The sequence below is a fragment of the Miniopterus natalensis genome, chromosome 6 (genome assembly GCF_054644295.1).
Source record: "Miniopterus natalensis isolate mMinNat1 chromosome 6, mMinNat1.hap1, whole genome shotgun sequence".
Taxonomy (NCBI): domain Eukaryota; kingdom Metazoa; phylum Chordata; class Mammalia; order Chiroptera; family Miniopteridae; genus Miniopterus; species Miniopterus natalensis.
The window spans coordinates 3,759,570-3,775,846 of record NC_142086.1 but is presented as its reverse complement, the minus strand read 5'-3'; the positions used below and the strand labels follow the sequence as shown (position 1 = coordinate 3,775,846).

The following is a 16,277-nucleotide window of genomic DNA, read 5'->3' as shown; positions in this document are numbered from 1 at the left end:
ACCCTGGCAGTGAGCTGCACGTGTGAAAAACAAATACACAGCCTCATCCCGTGTTACAGTGATGGGCCGTTTAAAAATTGTACCATTTCTGTTTAACTGGAATTCGGTTGTTACCTTCCTTCGGGGAGCTCTGATTGTTTGTGTGTTTCAAACATTAGTATGGAAAGACCACGTCTGAGGCCTTCTGCAGGCGTCACTTGTATTCCTTTCATCCATAGGAATTTGCCTTCTTTTCAGCTTGTCTGCCACACACATGAAGTTCAGGACATCGTGGGCTGTTGCAAACTAACTCAGCAGCCTCTTTGACCAAGTGCCTGCCCCTCAATCCCGTCCGCTCTGCCTTCTTGGATTATCTCTTTTATTTAGCACTCACTCAGTAGAGACCTACACACGAGTGTGGGGACATACACACAGAAATGGGGCCCGTCCTTTCCTGCCTGAAGAGGTCGGCTGTCAACAAAGAATCCCGGCCTGTGGTCACTACCCCCAGGAGACCTGTGCACGACGCAGCAGGGGAGGAGGGAGCACAGAGTTTTGTGTCTCGGAGCAGGGTTGATAAATGAAAGCTTCAGAAAGATCCAGGATCTTTTCACAAAGTAGAGAAGAAAAGGGAGGCAGGAGAGGTGCAGAAAGGGTGGAGAACTGTCACCCAGAGGAAAGGGTGCATCTCACACCTGTAGTAAAAATCACTGCGGCACGGCACACTGAGGAGGCCAGCTGGCGAGGCTCCCTGCCCTTTAACCCCCGAGTTTATTGTGACTCGACATTTTGCTTTTCTCCCTGTATTACACACAACGCGAACAGAGCCCCACTGAGTTCTGGAAGGCAGGGAACGCTGTCATTAGCAGAGCTCGCTGAGCACAGGAGGTCATGCTCTCCATCCCTATGGAAGACACCTGACCTGTGCTTATGAGATTCCACAGAAGTACAGGCTGTCTCGGTCCTGACCAGGGTGCGGTCCCGCCAGTGACGCAGACCACTGCTGCAGTCCCAAGGACTATGTGTCCTGTGTGCCCTGTGTGTGCTCGCCGCATCCCGTCACGCAGCGCGCACTTGTCTCGCTAGGAGGGCTTTGCTGTAATTACAGTTGCACAATAACTGGTGCCTTTACACCCACTTTCCAGGCGCCTGTAATGAGGCCGCCCTCATTGACTCTCCGCAGCCGGGCCGGGGCCGCCTTCACAGTGCACAGCCTGTGCCGTTCGTGGGCCGCACTCTCAGGAGGGCCTGCTTGGTTAATGCCCTGCTGTTGCCGAGTTGAAATGTTTAATTTTTTTAACACGGGGTTCATATTTTCATTCTGCACCGAGTCCCACAAATGATGTAGCTGGTCCTGTCTGGAGGAATAGCTGAGCCCAGGTGAACCTCTGCCAAGCCCTGTCTCTGTGCCTGGGATGCTCTGAGTAGCGGCTGGTCACAGTGATCATTTTCATTTTCACATTCGTTCCCTTGGCAGGCTGACTGTCACAAACCTGAAAGTTCACACAACCCAAAAGCATTTTCACATCTGACTACAAACAACTGGTTCAACCAAAAGTGAAGCTTTGGCCTCGGCCACATGCCTCCATCTGCCAAGTGTACAGACAGGCTCCTGCCCTTCGAGCCTCCTTCCAGTTTATAAACAGGACTGTCCCCAAACACTGGCTCAAAACGTTTCCCATCCTGCAAACCTGACGTTATTCAGTGTTCAACAACTTCCTTAGCATTGTTTGATTAAGGGTGTGTGGAATTGCATCAGATGTAATAAAAGTCAAGCCCTGTAATTTCAATTATTCAACACTTGTACCAGAGCCGGTACCCAAGCAGCTCAGTGGCTCTACCTGAACTGCCGAAGGAACAGCCGGGGTGCCCAGAAAGGAGGGAAACTGTGAAATTATGTTCCAGCCATGACAGATCTGAAAGGGGCTTCCTCAAGGTAAGTGACAAAACAGCTCTGTACTATGCATTTACCTGGGGACAGCCCGTCACACAGCTCATTTTCTACCTGTTCACAGTGGATCCTGACACAGAACTATCACAGGGTCGGAAAGAATCGTTGGCCTCTCTCTCCGGAGGCCTGAGATCAAGTGTCCCTGGCCACATACCCGTCAGCTGGCATGAACATCCCCTCTCTTCCAGGCCTGAAGACAATTCAGACACAGTTGTACATGCAGGTGCTGTGCGCAGCAGCACAGGAAGGGAAGGAAGTTGGGGAGTAGTGAGGTGATGCCTCATCCTTACCCGTGCCTACAAAGAACACATGCCTTTTTATTTCCCTCTTGGTCTTTCTGAAGTCATCTCTAGAGACTGGGTTTCAAATGTGATTTTTACCTCATTGCTCAGACCCAGAAAATATTAATTCACGGCCTCACTCAAATTCACATTAACTTCAAACTGACAGCATAATCCAGCCACACTATGCTGTGTCCGACAGAAATCCCAGACAGAACAGGCCAGGGCCGGGCAGGGGACATGTAGGAACGGCAGCCACTGTCCTGTTCAGCATCCACAACAGCACAAACTCCTGAAAGTAACCACTCCTGTGCCTGGGTGAAATCCCCTCACAGTCCCTCAACTGCACGTTCACAGCACTCGAACACTTAATGACTGTCACAGGGCCTCTGCGATAATGAGCCACCTTCTAGCCCTCAGGCACCAGGGCAGCCTTCCTTTTGCAGGTATATTCTGATCCCTAACTTTACCTTGCTCATGCAGTTGGGAAAACAAATAATGTAAGTCAAATTCCTCATTTGGAAACTTACCTCTCCACATTCAGAAATTCTGAATTTTTGTTTCTAATTCATCGGTGGGAAATATTGGTCTCTGCAAGGTCACCCTGGAAATCTCGAAGCTGTCTCTATGCCCACTCCGCACATCTAAACAGAACCTACGGCCCACTTCCTTCAGCAAACTTCGGTGAATCACCTGGCACTCTCTCCAAGAATGCAATACATTCTTCCTCTTTCCCTTCTGGGAACTTCCAAATTTGATAGTTAACGTATTTCACTCACTTATGTAATAAATATTTATCAAGCACTCACTCCGTGGTAGAAACTGAAGGGTACAGGACTTGCCCCAGTCCCTGCCTGCCAGGTACCCCAGGTCAGTCTGAATGAGGCCTTTGAGTCTCCGAGCTCCTGAAACTCAAGCACCCAGCCTGAGCCACTGCCTTGTTCCACACGCATATTTGTTGACTAATGCAATGGGTAGGCTTCACTTTATAAACAGAGCCTTCTAATTAACAGAAGCACTCCACAGTCAAAGGGGGAAGTCCGGCGTGCTATTAGCCGAGCAGAGTTTGAAAATAAAAATCACTCTATTGACCTGCTCTGAAAAATGTTCCCACCTGCTGGTGGCTCTATGGCCAGGATGGGAAATGTGAACGGGCCTCTTTCTCATTTTGCTGCCTCAGAAACGGTCCCAGGCTCTGCTGCAATTTGTTGAGACACAGGTCTGCTCTCACCAAGGGCCTGGCAGAGCTTATTAATGTCAAAAACACTGCTCTCCTTCTCACACCCGTGGAAGCCGAATGTCACTGATATGACTACCTTGGCTGCTAGTGGGAACGGCACCTGTCTCACTTTCCTAGAATGCAGCTAGGTACAAATCTCCAGAGCAACAATTCACCCTTTCAAATTACAGAGCCCAGGAGCGGCCGAGTGGAGAGAATGCAGCTGGTACAAAACAAGAGAATCACAGGTGAAAACCTGGTTTGAACACAGCAACAGAGAATTGTTGGTTTAGCTTAAAATTCCATCTGAGCAGAGGCCACAAATACTCCGCAGGCTGCAGGGCTCTGTGTGGCATCTAAGGTATTGTTAAATACAAGGTCCCAAAACACTGTAATTCCACTACAGTGCAATCAGAGTCCTTCAGTATGCTGAGAAAAGAATGAATTCAACTGCTTAAAAATCCTTCCCTGAGAAACTAAGCATGAATTTTCTATGATTAAGTGAGAGGAGCTGAATGCCATATGAAATTTCTTTTTAAATGGTTATTCTGTTCAGAGTAGTTGCTTCTTAATGATGCTATCTTAATTTCCTCATAAACCTGTTTCATCTATACTCATCCAACATTAATATTTATTTTGTTCATTTAATTTTAAAGTATCCTTAAATTAAAGCTATCACAAATATTCTGCTGCTGAAGATAATTCAGCAGAGCACTACCATGAAGACATCAGGAAACGTGAACAGTGTGTTATAGCTGCAATAGGGCTGAATGAACACAATACTATTAACTATTTCAGTAAATTAAAAATAAGCCGTTCTAGAACGGGTTATAAAATCCACTGCTAAATGCATCTTTTTTAAACCTCTGTGCTTGTTCATCTTGGAATTCTTAACAGTGTAGATTTCACATAATAACGAAAATTATACTTAAGAACCATCTTGTGTTCCAATATTTCCCATGTACATGTTTTTTAACACTCTTCCCTTAAAATAAAGTCCTCAGCATTTAACCTATACAGGTTGGCCTGCAGAGATCTCACGATATATATATATGTCATGATATTGAACTTGCACCCCATTTAATGTAATATGGAACTACACTGTCTCCTGTTTCTTTTTAGGTTTCATAACATTGTAATATGACATTCTGCAAAACGCTCCCAACAAATGGGCTCGGTACAGCAGCAACGCCATTACCACTGCAGGAAAATTGCAATGGGTTCCTCTCCGGGAAACACCAAATCTCAAAATCCAACACACTAGCTCATAATTCATTTTCATGAAACCTTATACTGTCTGCAAATGTTATAGCTTCTTTGCACTTTTACATTTAGGGAATATGATAAAGAAAAGCAGCATGCGCCATGGGCATCCCGAATAAACCATTATAAATTCACATCCTTTGCCCTGATTTGGATGGGAGGCGGGGAGAAAAGCCCGTGAGTGCCCCACAGTCCTCAGGTGAAACCCCCCTTCCAGGTGCTCCGCATGCTGTGCCAGAAGCGAAAGACCCTCCACACACATATCCTTCTCTTCCTTTCCTAACCCCAGAAGTTGCTACCATTGCCAGCAATACCCTCACATCAATATCTGAGGTTTGTGTTCTAGTCATCAGAAACACTTTTAATTACATACTTTTCTTTTTAAAAAATCCTTTTTCTGAACTAAACCCAGGACTGAAACAGTGCTCTCTGCTTCAGGGCTCCCCAGTCCACACTGAATGCCTTCAGGTTCCCAAGGGGTCGCTTCTTCCTTTCCGTGCTCCAGGCTTGGTTTTGAATTTGAAGATTTGTTCCCATTCCTGGGCACCTGACAGGCTGTGATTTACATGTAAGAAGACAACTCCCAGGTTCTTATCGAGGAGTAAGGAGCTGCTTCTGCCCATCTCAGCTCTTCTCCAGGAAACAGACCGGAAAAGGGGGTTGGGGGATGGGAGGCAGATTCTCTCTGAGGCTACACAGATCAACACAGGTACATCCAAAGCAATGGAGGCAAATATAAAAAGGAGTATTACTGATTATCTTCTTTATTAATACTCACATATAACCTTTGCTTTTACAGAAAAGTCTACTTTAAAAGAATGCCTCCTTGTTTATATGCCCAGTGGGGCTTTCTGCTCCTTACTTTACCCCCCTCCAAATTACTCTATTACATGTTCACAGATACCACAAAAACTTTGTAAACAAGATTTGGGTTACTGGATCTTGATTTCATCAGTACCCCGCTTCGAAATGAAGGGCAGGTAGGAGAGAAGGTGAGACATGGGAGACAGGGGAAGGAGAAAGGCAGGGAGAGCCGGGGAGGCAGCTGGTCGGAGCTTTCAAGTCTCGCCTTTTCTGAGAAGTGTGTGTATTGCGACTGTCCCTTGAAATGCAATGGCTCAGGACACGACAGCAAGTGCCTGAGCGGTATTTACAGCGGACCCCTGGCGGAGCCCGCGGCTCCCTGGGTCGGGCCCAGCCGGGCCTCAGAGCCGGGGCTTGCGGAGCAGGGGCTTGCTGAGGTCCCTGACCTCCTGCGGGCTGTTCACCCTCTCGTAGCCCAGCACGGCCATGGGCTGGGCGCAGAACTCCTCCACCTGCTTGATCTGCTGGAAGGTCAGGGCCGTCCGCCAAGCGTTCGCGGCCTGCGTGGCGTTTCGCGCAGACACCACGAAAGGCTTGGAGGAGGAGCCCGAGCCGCTGGTCATGTTCAAGGCAAACTGCTCCATGTCGGGGCTCACCAGCAGCCCCACGAAGTCGTACACCCTCCGCAGCGTCTTCACGGGGTCCCCCACCAGGTCCTCGTACCGCACCACCAGGTAGTGGCCGCGCAGCCAGTCGGGGGGCCGCAGGGCCGTCTGCAGCGTCTTGGCCATGCTGTTGCAGATGACCTCCATGGCGCCCAGCGCGTGGTAGTCCGCCGGGCCGCCCGCGCCCTCCTTCTTGAGGCCCAGCTTGTGGCCCGGCGCCTCCAGGAAGGGCATGCGATGGGCCCGCGGGTCCCGGCTGCGCACCACCTGCAGGCTCTCGCGGATGAGCCCGTGGCGGGAGCGGATCCGCGAGCTGGCCACGGCGCGAGGGTCTCGCACCAGGTGGATGACCTTGAGGTCCAGGGCCGGGTCGCGAAGCAGCGGCGCCAGCACGGCCACGTCGAAGACGCGCACGCCCTTGATGACCAGCGTGCGGTACTTGCGGCACTCCTCCTCGAAGCGCGCCAGGCGCTGCGGCGGGCACTTCTTGCACACGCGGTCGTCCACCAGCCCCACCACCTCCTTGCGATAGGCGGGGCAGAGCGGCGACGAGCACACCACCTTGTTGGTGGCCGCGCCGAAGATGCCCAGCGTGGTGAGGTTGCGGCCCCCGCTGCCCGCGGGGCTGTACAGCTGGAAGACCGAGAGGTCGCAGCGGTAGAGCGCGCTCAGCATGTCGCGCGCCGCCCCCTGCAGGGACACGGCGTCCCCGGGGTACAGCTTCTGCCACACGTGCCACACGGGCTCGTAGAGGAAGAACACCTCGGGGTTCTGGTTAAAGAGCTCCCCGAAGAAGGACGAGCCCGAGCGCCACGTGGTGAACACGTACACCAGCTGCCGCTTGACCGCGCCGCCGGCGCCCCGCGTGCTGTTGCCGGGAGGGGCTGCGGCCCCCGCCGCGGCCGCCGGAGCCGCCCCTAGGCCGGCGGCGGGGGCGCGGGGCACGGGGCGCGGGTCCGAGCGGGTGTGCGCGCGGCGGGGCTCGGCCGCAGGCGGCCCCGGGCGCCCCCAGCCGTCCGCGGCCATCGCTGCCGCGGCCCCTAGCGGCCCGTCGGGGCTGCAGGGCTGCAGCGGCTCCTTGTGCCACTTGTAGTCCAGGAGGTTGAGCATGGTGAGGACCAGCAGCAGCGCGTAGCCCGCGCACAGCACCAGCGCCTTCCTGCGGAACACCTTCATGCCGAGCGGCGACGCGGGCCAGCGGCGGCCCGGGCGCCGGGGCCACGCCGGGAGCAGGGCGCGCGCGGCGGCGGGCGCGGCCGGGGGCGGCGGGGCGGGCGCGGCGGGCGGCGGGGCCCCCAGCGGGCTGCGGCTCATCACAGGCGCAGCCCGGGCCCGCGGCGCGGCGGCGGCCCCGCAGCCCGGGAGGGGCGCGCAGCGGGCCGGCTTCGGGCGCGAGGGCTCGGGCCGCGGCTCCGAGGCGGGCGCGGCAGCAGCGGCTGCTGGTCCCCGGCGCCCAGGACCGGCTCTCCCATGGCAGCGGCTCCGAGAAAGACCTGCGAGGGTAAGGCGAGTAAGCGGGCGCGCCTCGGTCCCCCCGCCCCCTCGGGTCTGCCTGGCTCCCCAGCTCACCTGGAGCCGCGGGCGCGCCCCGGAGCGGCCCGGGATCGTGGCCCGGCGGGCGGTCCTGCGGCTACGTGTTCCTCGACTCCCCGCGCGCTGTCTTCCGCTGGGTGTCCCCGCGCCTCCGAGGGGGCCACGGGGCTCGGCAGCCCAAGCCCTGGGCAGTTTCCGGGAAGCGGGCGCCCTGCGGCTGGGGAAGGGAAACTTTCGCGCGGCCAGGAGCTCCGCTCCGCGCTCCGCGCAGCCCGGTGCGCCCGGCTCCAGCTGCCTGCCCCCGCCTTCTCCGGAGCGCGGCTTCCTTCCTCGCCCCAGGCGCCGATGCCCACTGGGGAAGGTGGGGGGAGGAAGCTTAAACGACACCCAGCTCCCGGCAGAGCGGCTCCCCCTCTCTCGCTGCCGGCCTCCGCGCCCCGCCTCTCCCCATCTCTCCGGCGACGGTGGATGGCGAGCCCCGCGACCCTGCAGCGGCGGCTGCAGCCCCGGCTTCTTCCATCACCCGGAGGATGCTCGGGCGGGCGCTGCCGGCAGCCCCGCCGCCGCCTGGCCGGAAGCACCCGACACCCAGCCCTCGGCTAAGACGCCCGGGCCCGCAGCACCCCCGCCCGCGCCGATCCCGGCACCAGCCGCTCCAGGCCGACGAGGTCCGGGGCGCGGGAAGCCCCACCGCCCCCGCGCGAGAGCGGCGCCGGAGGATGCTGCCGCGGACTCCCTGCGCGGCGGCTGCGGCGGCCCGGCCGGCCCTGCGCGGCGCTGCCAGGCGGCCCCGGGTTGGTGCGCGCCGCCGTCCGTCGCCGCGGCTCCTCCCCTGCGCTGCGCCGCGCCGCCCTCCCCGCCGCCCTCCCCGCCGCCCCGCGCCCGCCCCCCGCCCCCCGCCCCCCGCCCCCCGCCGTGCCTGCGCCCGCCCGAGGCGGACGGGGTGGGCCCGGGTCCGCTGCGGCGCTGCTGGGGTCGCCGCCCCGCGGCCGAGGCCGTCACACCCTGCGCGGGGCTCCGGGGCGCGGGGCGGGGCGGGGCGCGAGCTCTGGGTAATGGGCTTGTGCGTGCAGCTGCCGGCTCGCCAGCTCGTTTTTGCTCTCGGGAGGAGGAGGTGATCAAGTTTGGGCAGAAATCGGCCAGCGGCCGCCGGCTCCGCTCGCCCCGGGGGGCGGCCCCGCTCGACCCCTCCGGGACCGAGGACGCAGCCTCGCGCCGCGGCGCCCCGAGGCCGCCGAGCGCAGGCTCCCGGTGCCAGCTGGCCCGGGGCTTCTCCTTCACCGAGGAAGTAATAAATCTTTCCCACCCCGAGGTCAAAGACGCCGTTTTCCAGGGACCGTGCCGCGGTGTCGTCTCCAGGCTTTCCTCCGCCTGTGGACAGGGCCTCTCCGCGCTCCTGACGCCCCCGCAGATGCGCTGCCGTCTCGGCCCGAAGGCTGCGACCGCTGTGACTCACGCCCCCGGGAATGGGGGTGCGGGGAGGTGACCCTTTGTTTTAATTTACAGTAAAATGCTTGCCTTGTTTCTTGGTCTCAGAGATGCGATCAAACGATTTGACCCTAAAGGAATCAAGGGTGTTGAAGTAGATCATTTTTAGTTGGTTTAATACTTAAACATAATGAGAGAAACCTCTCCCCACCCCCCAAGGAGGACCAAGTTATGCCTCAATTTCATCCCTAAAATGGGACAATTGTAATCGCCTCCAGTAACTGCAGGTGATGAGCGTTAGGTGCCCAGATGATTAACCCACTTGAGGCCTTGGCAGAACCACGAGGGGCCCTGAAGCTCACGGGCCAGGTAGATGCTCAGAACCGCGCAAGGCCTTTTGTTTGCCTCCTAGTCCCCAGGAGTTTTCCAAAGTTTGAAAAAGTTAAGGGAAACTTATTTTTGTATATGTTAGACAGCCTCTCCCAGCCAGAGGATCAAACGTTGCTGTTCGCACCATTAGTCTTCCCTTAGTTTTGTAGAGTCTAAGTGCAAGGGCTCTGAAAAGTGGCTTGACTCCTGTGGGTTTTCAGGGTTCAAAGAACTTGACTTAACCCCGTTTTCCAGGAAAATCCATGATGCCACGAGCAGTGTTCATAGGATCTTCCCCGCTGTGGTCCTGACAGAGTGAGAGGAGGCGGCTGTTTATGGAAACCGTGCAGATAGGGGGAGAGCAGGGCTGGAATTTCATATGCAGCTTTCTCCAGCGGCTCAGCATTGCCTCGGGGAGCCCTTAGGACGGACAGACGTTTTAATCCCAGTTTGCAGATGAAGGTGGTAGAGTTTAATTGAGTGACTTCCCATCTCTACACTTCTGGACCCACCTGCCTCCCTCACCTGCTGTCTCAAATGTCCCTGTCCCTTCTTCCCTCTACCCTTTCCCCACAGAAACTGCAGTTTGTTGTCAGAGAGGGAGTTGGGGAGAAGAGATAACATCTCAATCTTAGTATTCAGCATGATTCCAAAAAAATTATTTCTAATAGTTCTAAGTAGGTCTCCTGCTTTGTGATTGCTTGAAAAGCACATGAATTGCAGTTGTTTGATGTAAGGATCCTTTTTAAACAGTTGTTTGCATGGCAACAATTTTGTGGCAGTTTTGTAATACTTTATTACAGTTGGCAAAAGAGTAAATCCATTTGCCAGGCGCCCCCACAATGAGTGCTCAGCTGGCATAAACTTACGGGTTCCCGAACCTCCACCCTCTCCTTGCTAGCAAACTTTTCACCATTTTTGTCCAGAAATTCTTTTTTTTTAATTTATCTTTATTGTTGAAAGTATTACACATGGCCCTCTTTACCCCGCATTCACCCCCTTCCCCCACTCCTGCCCCTCCTCCCAGGCCTTCCTGGCAGTATTGTCTGTGTCCGTGGGTTATGCATATATGCATATAAATCTTGGTTTATCTCTTCCCATGTCCCCTACCCCCTTCTTTCTGAGCTTAGTCAGCCTGTTCCATGCTTCCATGTCTCTGGATCTACTTTGTTCATCAGAAATTCCTTTCCCTTTAATTCACTTATCCTTGTCGCACAGTAATGACCCAGGCATACATCGTAATAATCTCATTGGCAGAGGAGGTCCTGCCCCAGGCCTGTCTTCAATTTCAGCTCTTTTCCATGATGCCCCTCACTATCTCTGGTGTCTGTAATATGGAAAGGAAACTGCTGTTGGAAACTTCCTGTGGCTTTTTCCTAATCCTGAACAAATAGGGGCCCTGACATTTGGGGGTGCTATAGGCCCATCAACCAGCCTGTGGAATATAGCAGAGAGATCTTTGAAGACCTTCCTAGTCTGAATTGGGAGAAGATGTAAGACTGAGTTGCGTGCACAGTTCCCGTCAAGGCTTGTCTGTATCGACAGGGACCTGCAAGATTCACCTTTGGGGAGTATCTGCCCCTGGGCTCCAAGGTAAATTCAGTCACTCATATTTTCAGCAAATAATGCATTTTCAATGGAACTTGAATGCACAGAATTGGATTAATCATAATTCTTGATTTAAAACATGCTGTCATCATGAGTCCAATGGTGGACCTTTTATATTTTACATGATTTTAAGTAATATATTGAACACATCAACCCATGATAGAACACAGAAACTCCAGATGTAACCACTCTAGTTAATTTTGTTTAAATATTTAAATGAAATGGTCAAGTTTTGGGGGGGCGGGGATAGGGGAGAACTTTCCTTAACTATCAAAAAAAGAAATAGCCTGGATAGTCGTACAATTATTAAGAAAATAAAGCAGTCGTTTAAAATCTTCATGTAAGAAAAACAGCAGGCCCAGAAGGGAGTCCTACTGGCCTCAAGGGCTAGATAATTTCTATCTTATACAAACTCTTCCAGAGAACAGAAAACAAAGGAATGCTTCACCAACTCATAGTAACAAGATGGATAATAACTGGAGGGGGATTTCAGTGTAGAAAATAGGCCCTTTTCACTGATTAATGTATACATAAAACTCATAAACAAATCTAATCGAGTGTGGGAATAAAGACTACACTACAACCAGGTTGGGTTTATCCCAGGAACATAAGGATAACAACACTAACAAATATTTACTGAGCACTTACAAAGTGCCAGGCGCTGGTCCAGCTCTGCGGGTGCAGAAGTGGGACAGGCAGGCCTGTCCCTACACTCACGGTATCTGCACTCTGATGTGGGAGATGTTCAGTGCACACAGATAAACGGATGTGATTATCTTAGAGAACGGCAAGTGCTATGGAGGAGATACTGTAGATCAATTTGCAGAGAGCGGCTGGAAGCATCTGTAAATCGGGGAGGCGACCAAACATAGAGAAAGAAGGAAGCCTGGTGAAAATGGGGGGCGGGGGGGGACGTGACATGCAGACGGTACAGCAAGTGCAGAGGCCTGAGGTGAGAACGAGGTTGCCATGTTTAAAGAATAGCAAGAGAGTTGGTGGGGCTGGAGCCCTGGGACAGCGATGGCCATGGCCACCTAATTGAGGTATGTCCTGGTTTGCAATACCTGAAGGGATATCCTTAACTGTAGACTTTAAAATGCAATTTGTTAATGAGCACAAAAAGGATGTTATGAGAGAGGTGTGCTCTTGGGAAGAGGGCTTATTTCAAGAACGTAAGTACTGTAGCTAGTTATCAAATGCGCCACCCTGGTGGTGTCCTTGTTTGAGCACCACTGTCCTCCCCAGACTCCAGCTGGACATGCTCCACCTTTCATCATCTTCGCCCCTCTTTAGAGCCAGCTCAGCTGTAGACGTCCTGGGTTTCACCCGGCCTTGATGGTTGGCACCAAAGCCTTGGAGTTTCTTCCTGAAGTTTTTCCTTCTGGACGTCAGTAGATGAGGGCGAGCTAACCTGGCCGTGACTAGATACACTTTCTCTAGTCCGCCAGCCAGTTCTCTGCTACCTGTAGCCGGCGTCCTCTTGGGCTCTGCCTGCCCCCCATCCGTTCTCCACAGTGTCTGAACCACCCCGCCCTACTGCATGTGGCTTCAATGAGACCTTTGGCCCAGATACCCCTCCTCCCCCTCCTCCCAGGGGTCATATATGTGACCCAGGCTAGCAAGTTAGATGTTCTCTCCATGAAAGTTCCATTCATTCCTTCATTCAGTCTGTTTGTATTGAGTTCCTACTGTGTGCCAGGCAATCTGAATCTCCATCAGAAAGACCAAAAGATGGAAAACAGTTGCTGCCCTCTCATCCCAACAGCGGAGCCCTAGAGAGATGTCCCATTATTTTTTCAGAAGGGACCTTGTCCCTTGTAAACCTATTATGTGGCTTTTCTTTAGATTCTGTGAGCTACTCCAAATGCATCCACAAATTTCTCCCTTTTCCCCATTAAATTCATCAGGGTCAGTTTCTGTTACTTACAACCAAAAATTCCTAATTGCCATAGTGGCTTACTGCCCAATTATAGGTCTGGTTTCACTCCTGCTTTCTCTTTGCACCGTATTCTCCTTCAGCCCTTACAGCAGTGCTTTCTCTTTTTAGTTCCCACCTTTAAATTCTAGTATCCAGCCAGCCAGGGACCCTAAAGAACTCTAGTCCGGTCCCCACATCAGCATCAGTGACCTCACCACTCACACCTTGGCCTGGCCCTATTTGTCACCAACAATAGCTAACCTGCTCACTATTTTTTTCTATTTTTCTAAGAGTTTTTTGTTTTTTTTTATTGTTGACACTTTAACCCCTGACTCCATTAGCCACACAACCAGGACTACTCTCTACACTAATTAGTATTCCTTTTTAGTCCGATTTATTTCCACATCTAATTATTAGAGACCACATCTAATCATTAATATCTCCTAACTTCTGGTCCCAAGGACCTGCTGGGCTATTTTATTATTATTTAATTATAACCCCCCTATGATGTGAGGTGTCCCACAAAAATAAATACAAGAAAATTAACCAAAGGAAAAATAACAAGAAGCCAGAGGCATGTATAACAATATGGTCTGTATAACAATTTATTCCATGAGGTCCTGTGCAATTGCTAAAGGTGAGTCTACATTTTTTTTTTTAAAAAAGTCTCTGAGCTTCCTAGTAGCAAGAGTAAAGAAGGAAAGTTGCTCAGGAGATTAACAGCTTTGCCTACCGTAGAGAACTAAGAAAAACTGTTATCCTCTATTGTAACCTTAATTCATGTGGTTTCTTTGTCAACTACTTTATTCACAATACTAGTGCATTATGTGGCATATAGGTGCTCAATAAACCTTTCGGCTGACTTTCTGTGGGTCCTTATAAAAAGAATATGTCCTTAAATATGTCTCTACAATTTATAATGAAAATGACTCTAGAGTTAGGGCAGAAGGTGCTGGCTCTTATAAGCCCAATCAGTGCAATCTAGTGGCTTCATGTCGATACTCAGTTCACTAAAGCAGTTTTTGTGTGGACTCCACCCACCACTCTGATGGTCTGGCCTGCTGGCCTATCCCTTCTGGCTACATGAAGCTGTTTATCACGTCAAAGTGCGTAGGGATGAATACCTCCTAGGGAAAGGCTTCTTGGGGAAACTATTACCTGGAAACAAGAAACCCAGCTGCTGTCATCTGTTTCCACATCTCCCCTGGCTGTCCGCTCAGGATCCCAGCTCTCATGGCTTATGAACATGGGAAAACAGGCCTGAAGCTGGGAGCATGCAGTGTGCCCCTCAGCCTGGGCTGGAGCTCCAGCCGGCAGGAATTCCTCCTTGGGGTAAACAGGTTCTCTCCATGGAGGGCCTTTCCCCTTACAGGCGGTGCTTGGAAGCCATCCCTCCCTGTATCCACTGAGAGGTGGCCATCCGCCTCACCTCACTGTGGGCCATCTGGACCCACCCCTCACCTAGGACTGGTCATTCAGGAGAGGTGACTCTCACTGTATTTTGAAACAGAGTACTCGAAAATGTAGAGAAGCGTTGGTGCTGAGGTTTTAGTCCATGATCAGAAATGCTTTAAAAATAATCAGCCAGTCACCAAGTCAACTGTCGTAAGGAAGCAGAAATAGCATCACATCAGCAGAGACTTTGTGGGACATCACATGGCTCTGCAGTAATCGAAGTCTGTTTAGAACAGATAAAGGATGTGTCGTGCGCTACTCCATGCCTTCCATGCGACTTCCACCTCAGTAACCACAGCAGCTGATAAAAGGTTGTCAGCTGGAAAGCTCTCTCTGTATTGACAGAAAGAATTAAGTTCCTTGAGATTCAGAAACAAGATACAGTGGCTCATCTACAGAATTTGGAATCAGCCCTGGATTCAATTTCCTACAAGTTTACTTACTAGTTCTATGTTCTTGGATGATATATGTAATCTCTGGAGCCTCAGTTTCCCATCTGTAAAATAGGGGTCATAGTAGCTGTCTCGTAGAATGGCTAGAAAAAGCTGGGAGAGTGGAGGGTGGGGCACACGGCATGGCATGTTGCCGTAAGTGAATGAGGACTCCTGCTCCCACTCCAGGGAACGGCCTCTTCTCGGGAGGAACGAAGCAAGTTAACAGAGCTCAGCGTCCACGAGAAGAAAGGGTGCCATGTCACTCTCTTTACCCCTTTTTTGTTTGAGACATTGGGAATTTGGTTTGGTGGGGGCTTTTATTCGGGACAAGGGTGGTTCTGGTCGAGGTTTGTAGGGGCAGAAATGTGGGGAAAGTGTTCAGCTGAGAACAGGGCAGATGGGGCTTGTCACAGTGGGAGGTTCACTGGCCTTGACGTCCACTGGGCCTTGCTTCTCCAAGTGTGGTCAGTGGACCAGCTGCATCGGGGTCTCCTAAGAGCTTGTTAGAAACGCAGAATTTCAGGCCCCAGACCTCTTGCATCAGAATCTGCATTTTATAAAACCAAATTATATCAGCAGTTATCCACAGAGCTGTTTCATTTGAATATTTAGCCAGGTGTTATAGGAATAACAGTAAATTTAAAAAATTCAAGACATAGAGCCTGGCCTCCAGAGGCTTGCCTGTGGAGGCAGAGAGACAAAAAGGGTGCAACGAAGTCCGTCTTTTAACTCTCACATTCAAGACAGTCTTAGAAATAGAACTTCAAGGTAGTACAAGATTCACTCTAAAACTGAAAGAAGTCTGCTTCTAAATGTCATTTTCCTGCTTTACAAGTGAGTTTCCAAAGATTGGATACTTGATCAGAAAACAAAATCTATGCAGGAGACATATTGATAACCTAGTCCAGTCAAAAAAAAAATGCCCAGAGAAAAATAGGGCCCAGTAAGAACATGTGGGTTCATTCAAGGAATGTTTACTGAAGATCCTGAATAACTAAAGATCGGGACTAACCACCTACAACAAATAGCTCAGGGTAGCTGGGAGGGTGGACGCTGGCTCTGGCCCTTCTGTTGCACAGGGTCACCGGGCGGCTGGTGGAGTCTGCTCCGGGAGCGGCTGCTGGCCCGCGCAGTGCAGATTTGAAAGAGACTGCCCCCTGCCCCTCCTCCCCGCCCGGGCACAGCCCCTTGCCAGGCTGCGCAGCTCCTGAGCAGATGCCGAAGCTTTAAAGGGCCTGCTCTTAGCACAAAAATAAGTAAAATAATATTTACAAATTTCCAGAACTAGTCCATCACACTCAACTATGGTATTTACCAAAAGCAATAAAAATAGCAGCTTTGCTTGCATTAAACAGAATGAAAAAGAAATT

The 16,277-nt window shown here is 52.0% G+C and overlaps 1 protein-coding gene across 1 annotated transcript; it reads right to left on the bottom strand.

Annotated features, from left to right (window-relative positions):
- Positions 1-5,439: 5,439 nt before the first annotated feature.
- CHST2 (carbohydrate sulfotransferase 2) lies at positions 5,440-7,476 on the bottom strand. The gene has a single exon (XM_016217565.2). The coding sequence runs from the start codon at positions 7,474-7,476 to the stop codon at positions 5,899-5,901; it is 1,578 nt and encodes a 525-aa protein (XP_016073051.2). The 3' UTR covers positions 5,440-5,898.
- Positions 7,477-16,277: the final 8,801 nt, after the last annotated feature.

Coding starts and splice junctions, on each gene's coding strand:
- CHST2 (XM_016217565.2), bottom strand. CDS start 7,476: ATGAGCCGCAGCCCGCTGGGGGCCCCGCCGCCCGCCGCGCCCGCCCCG.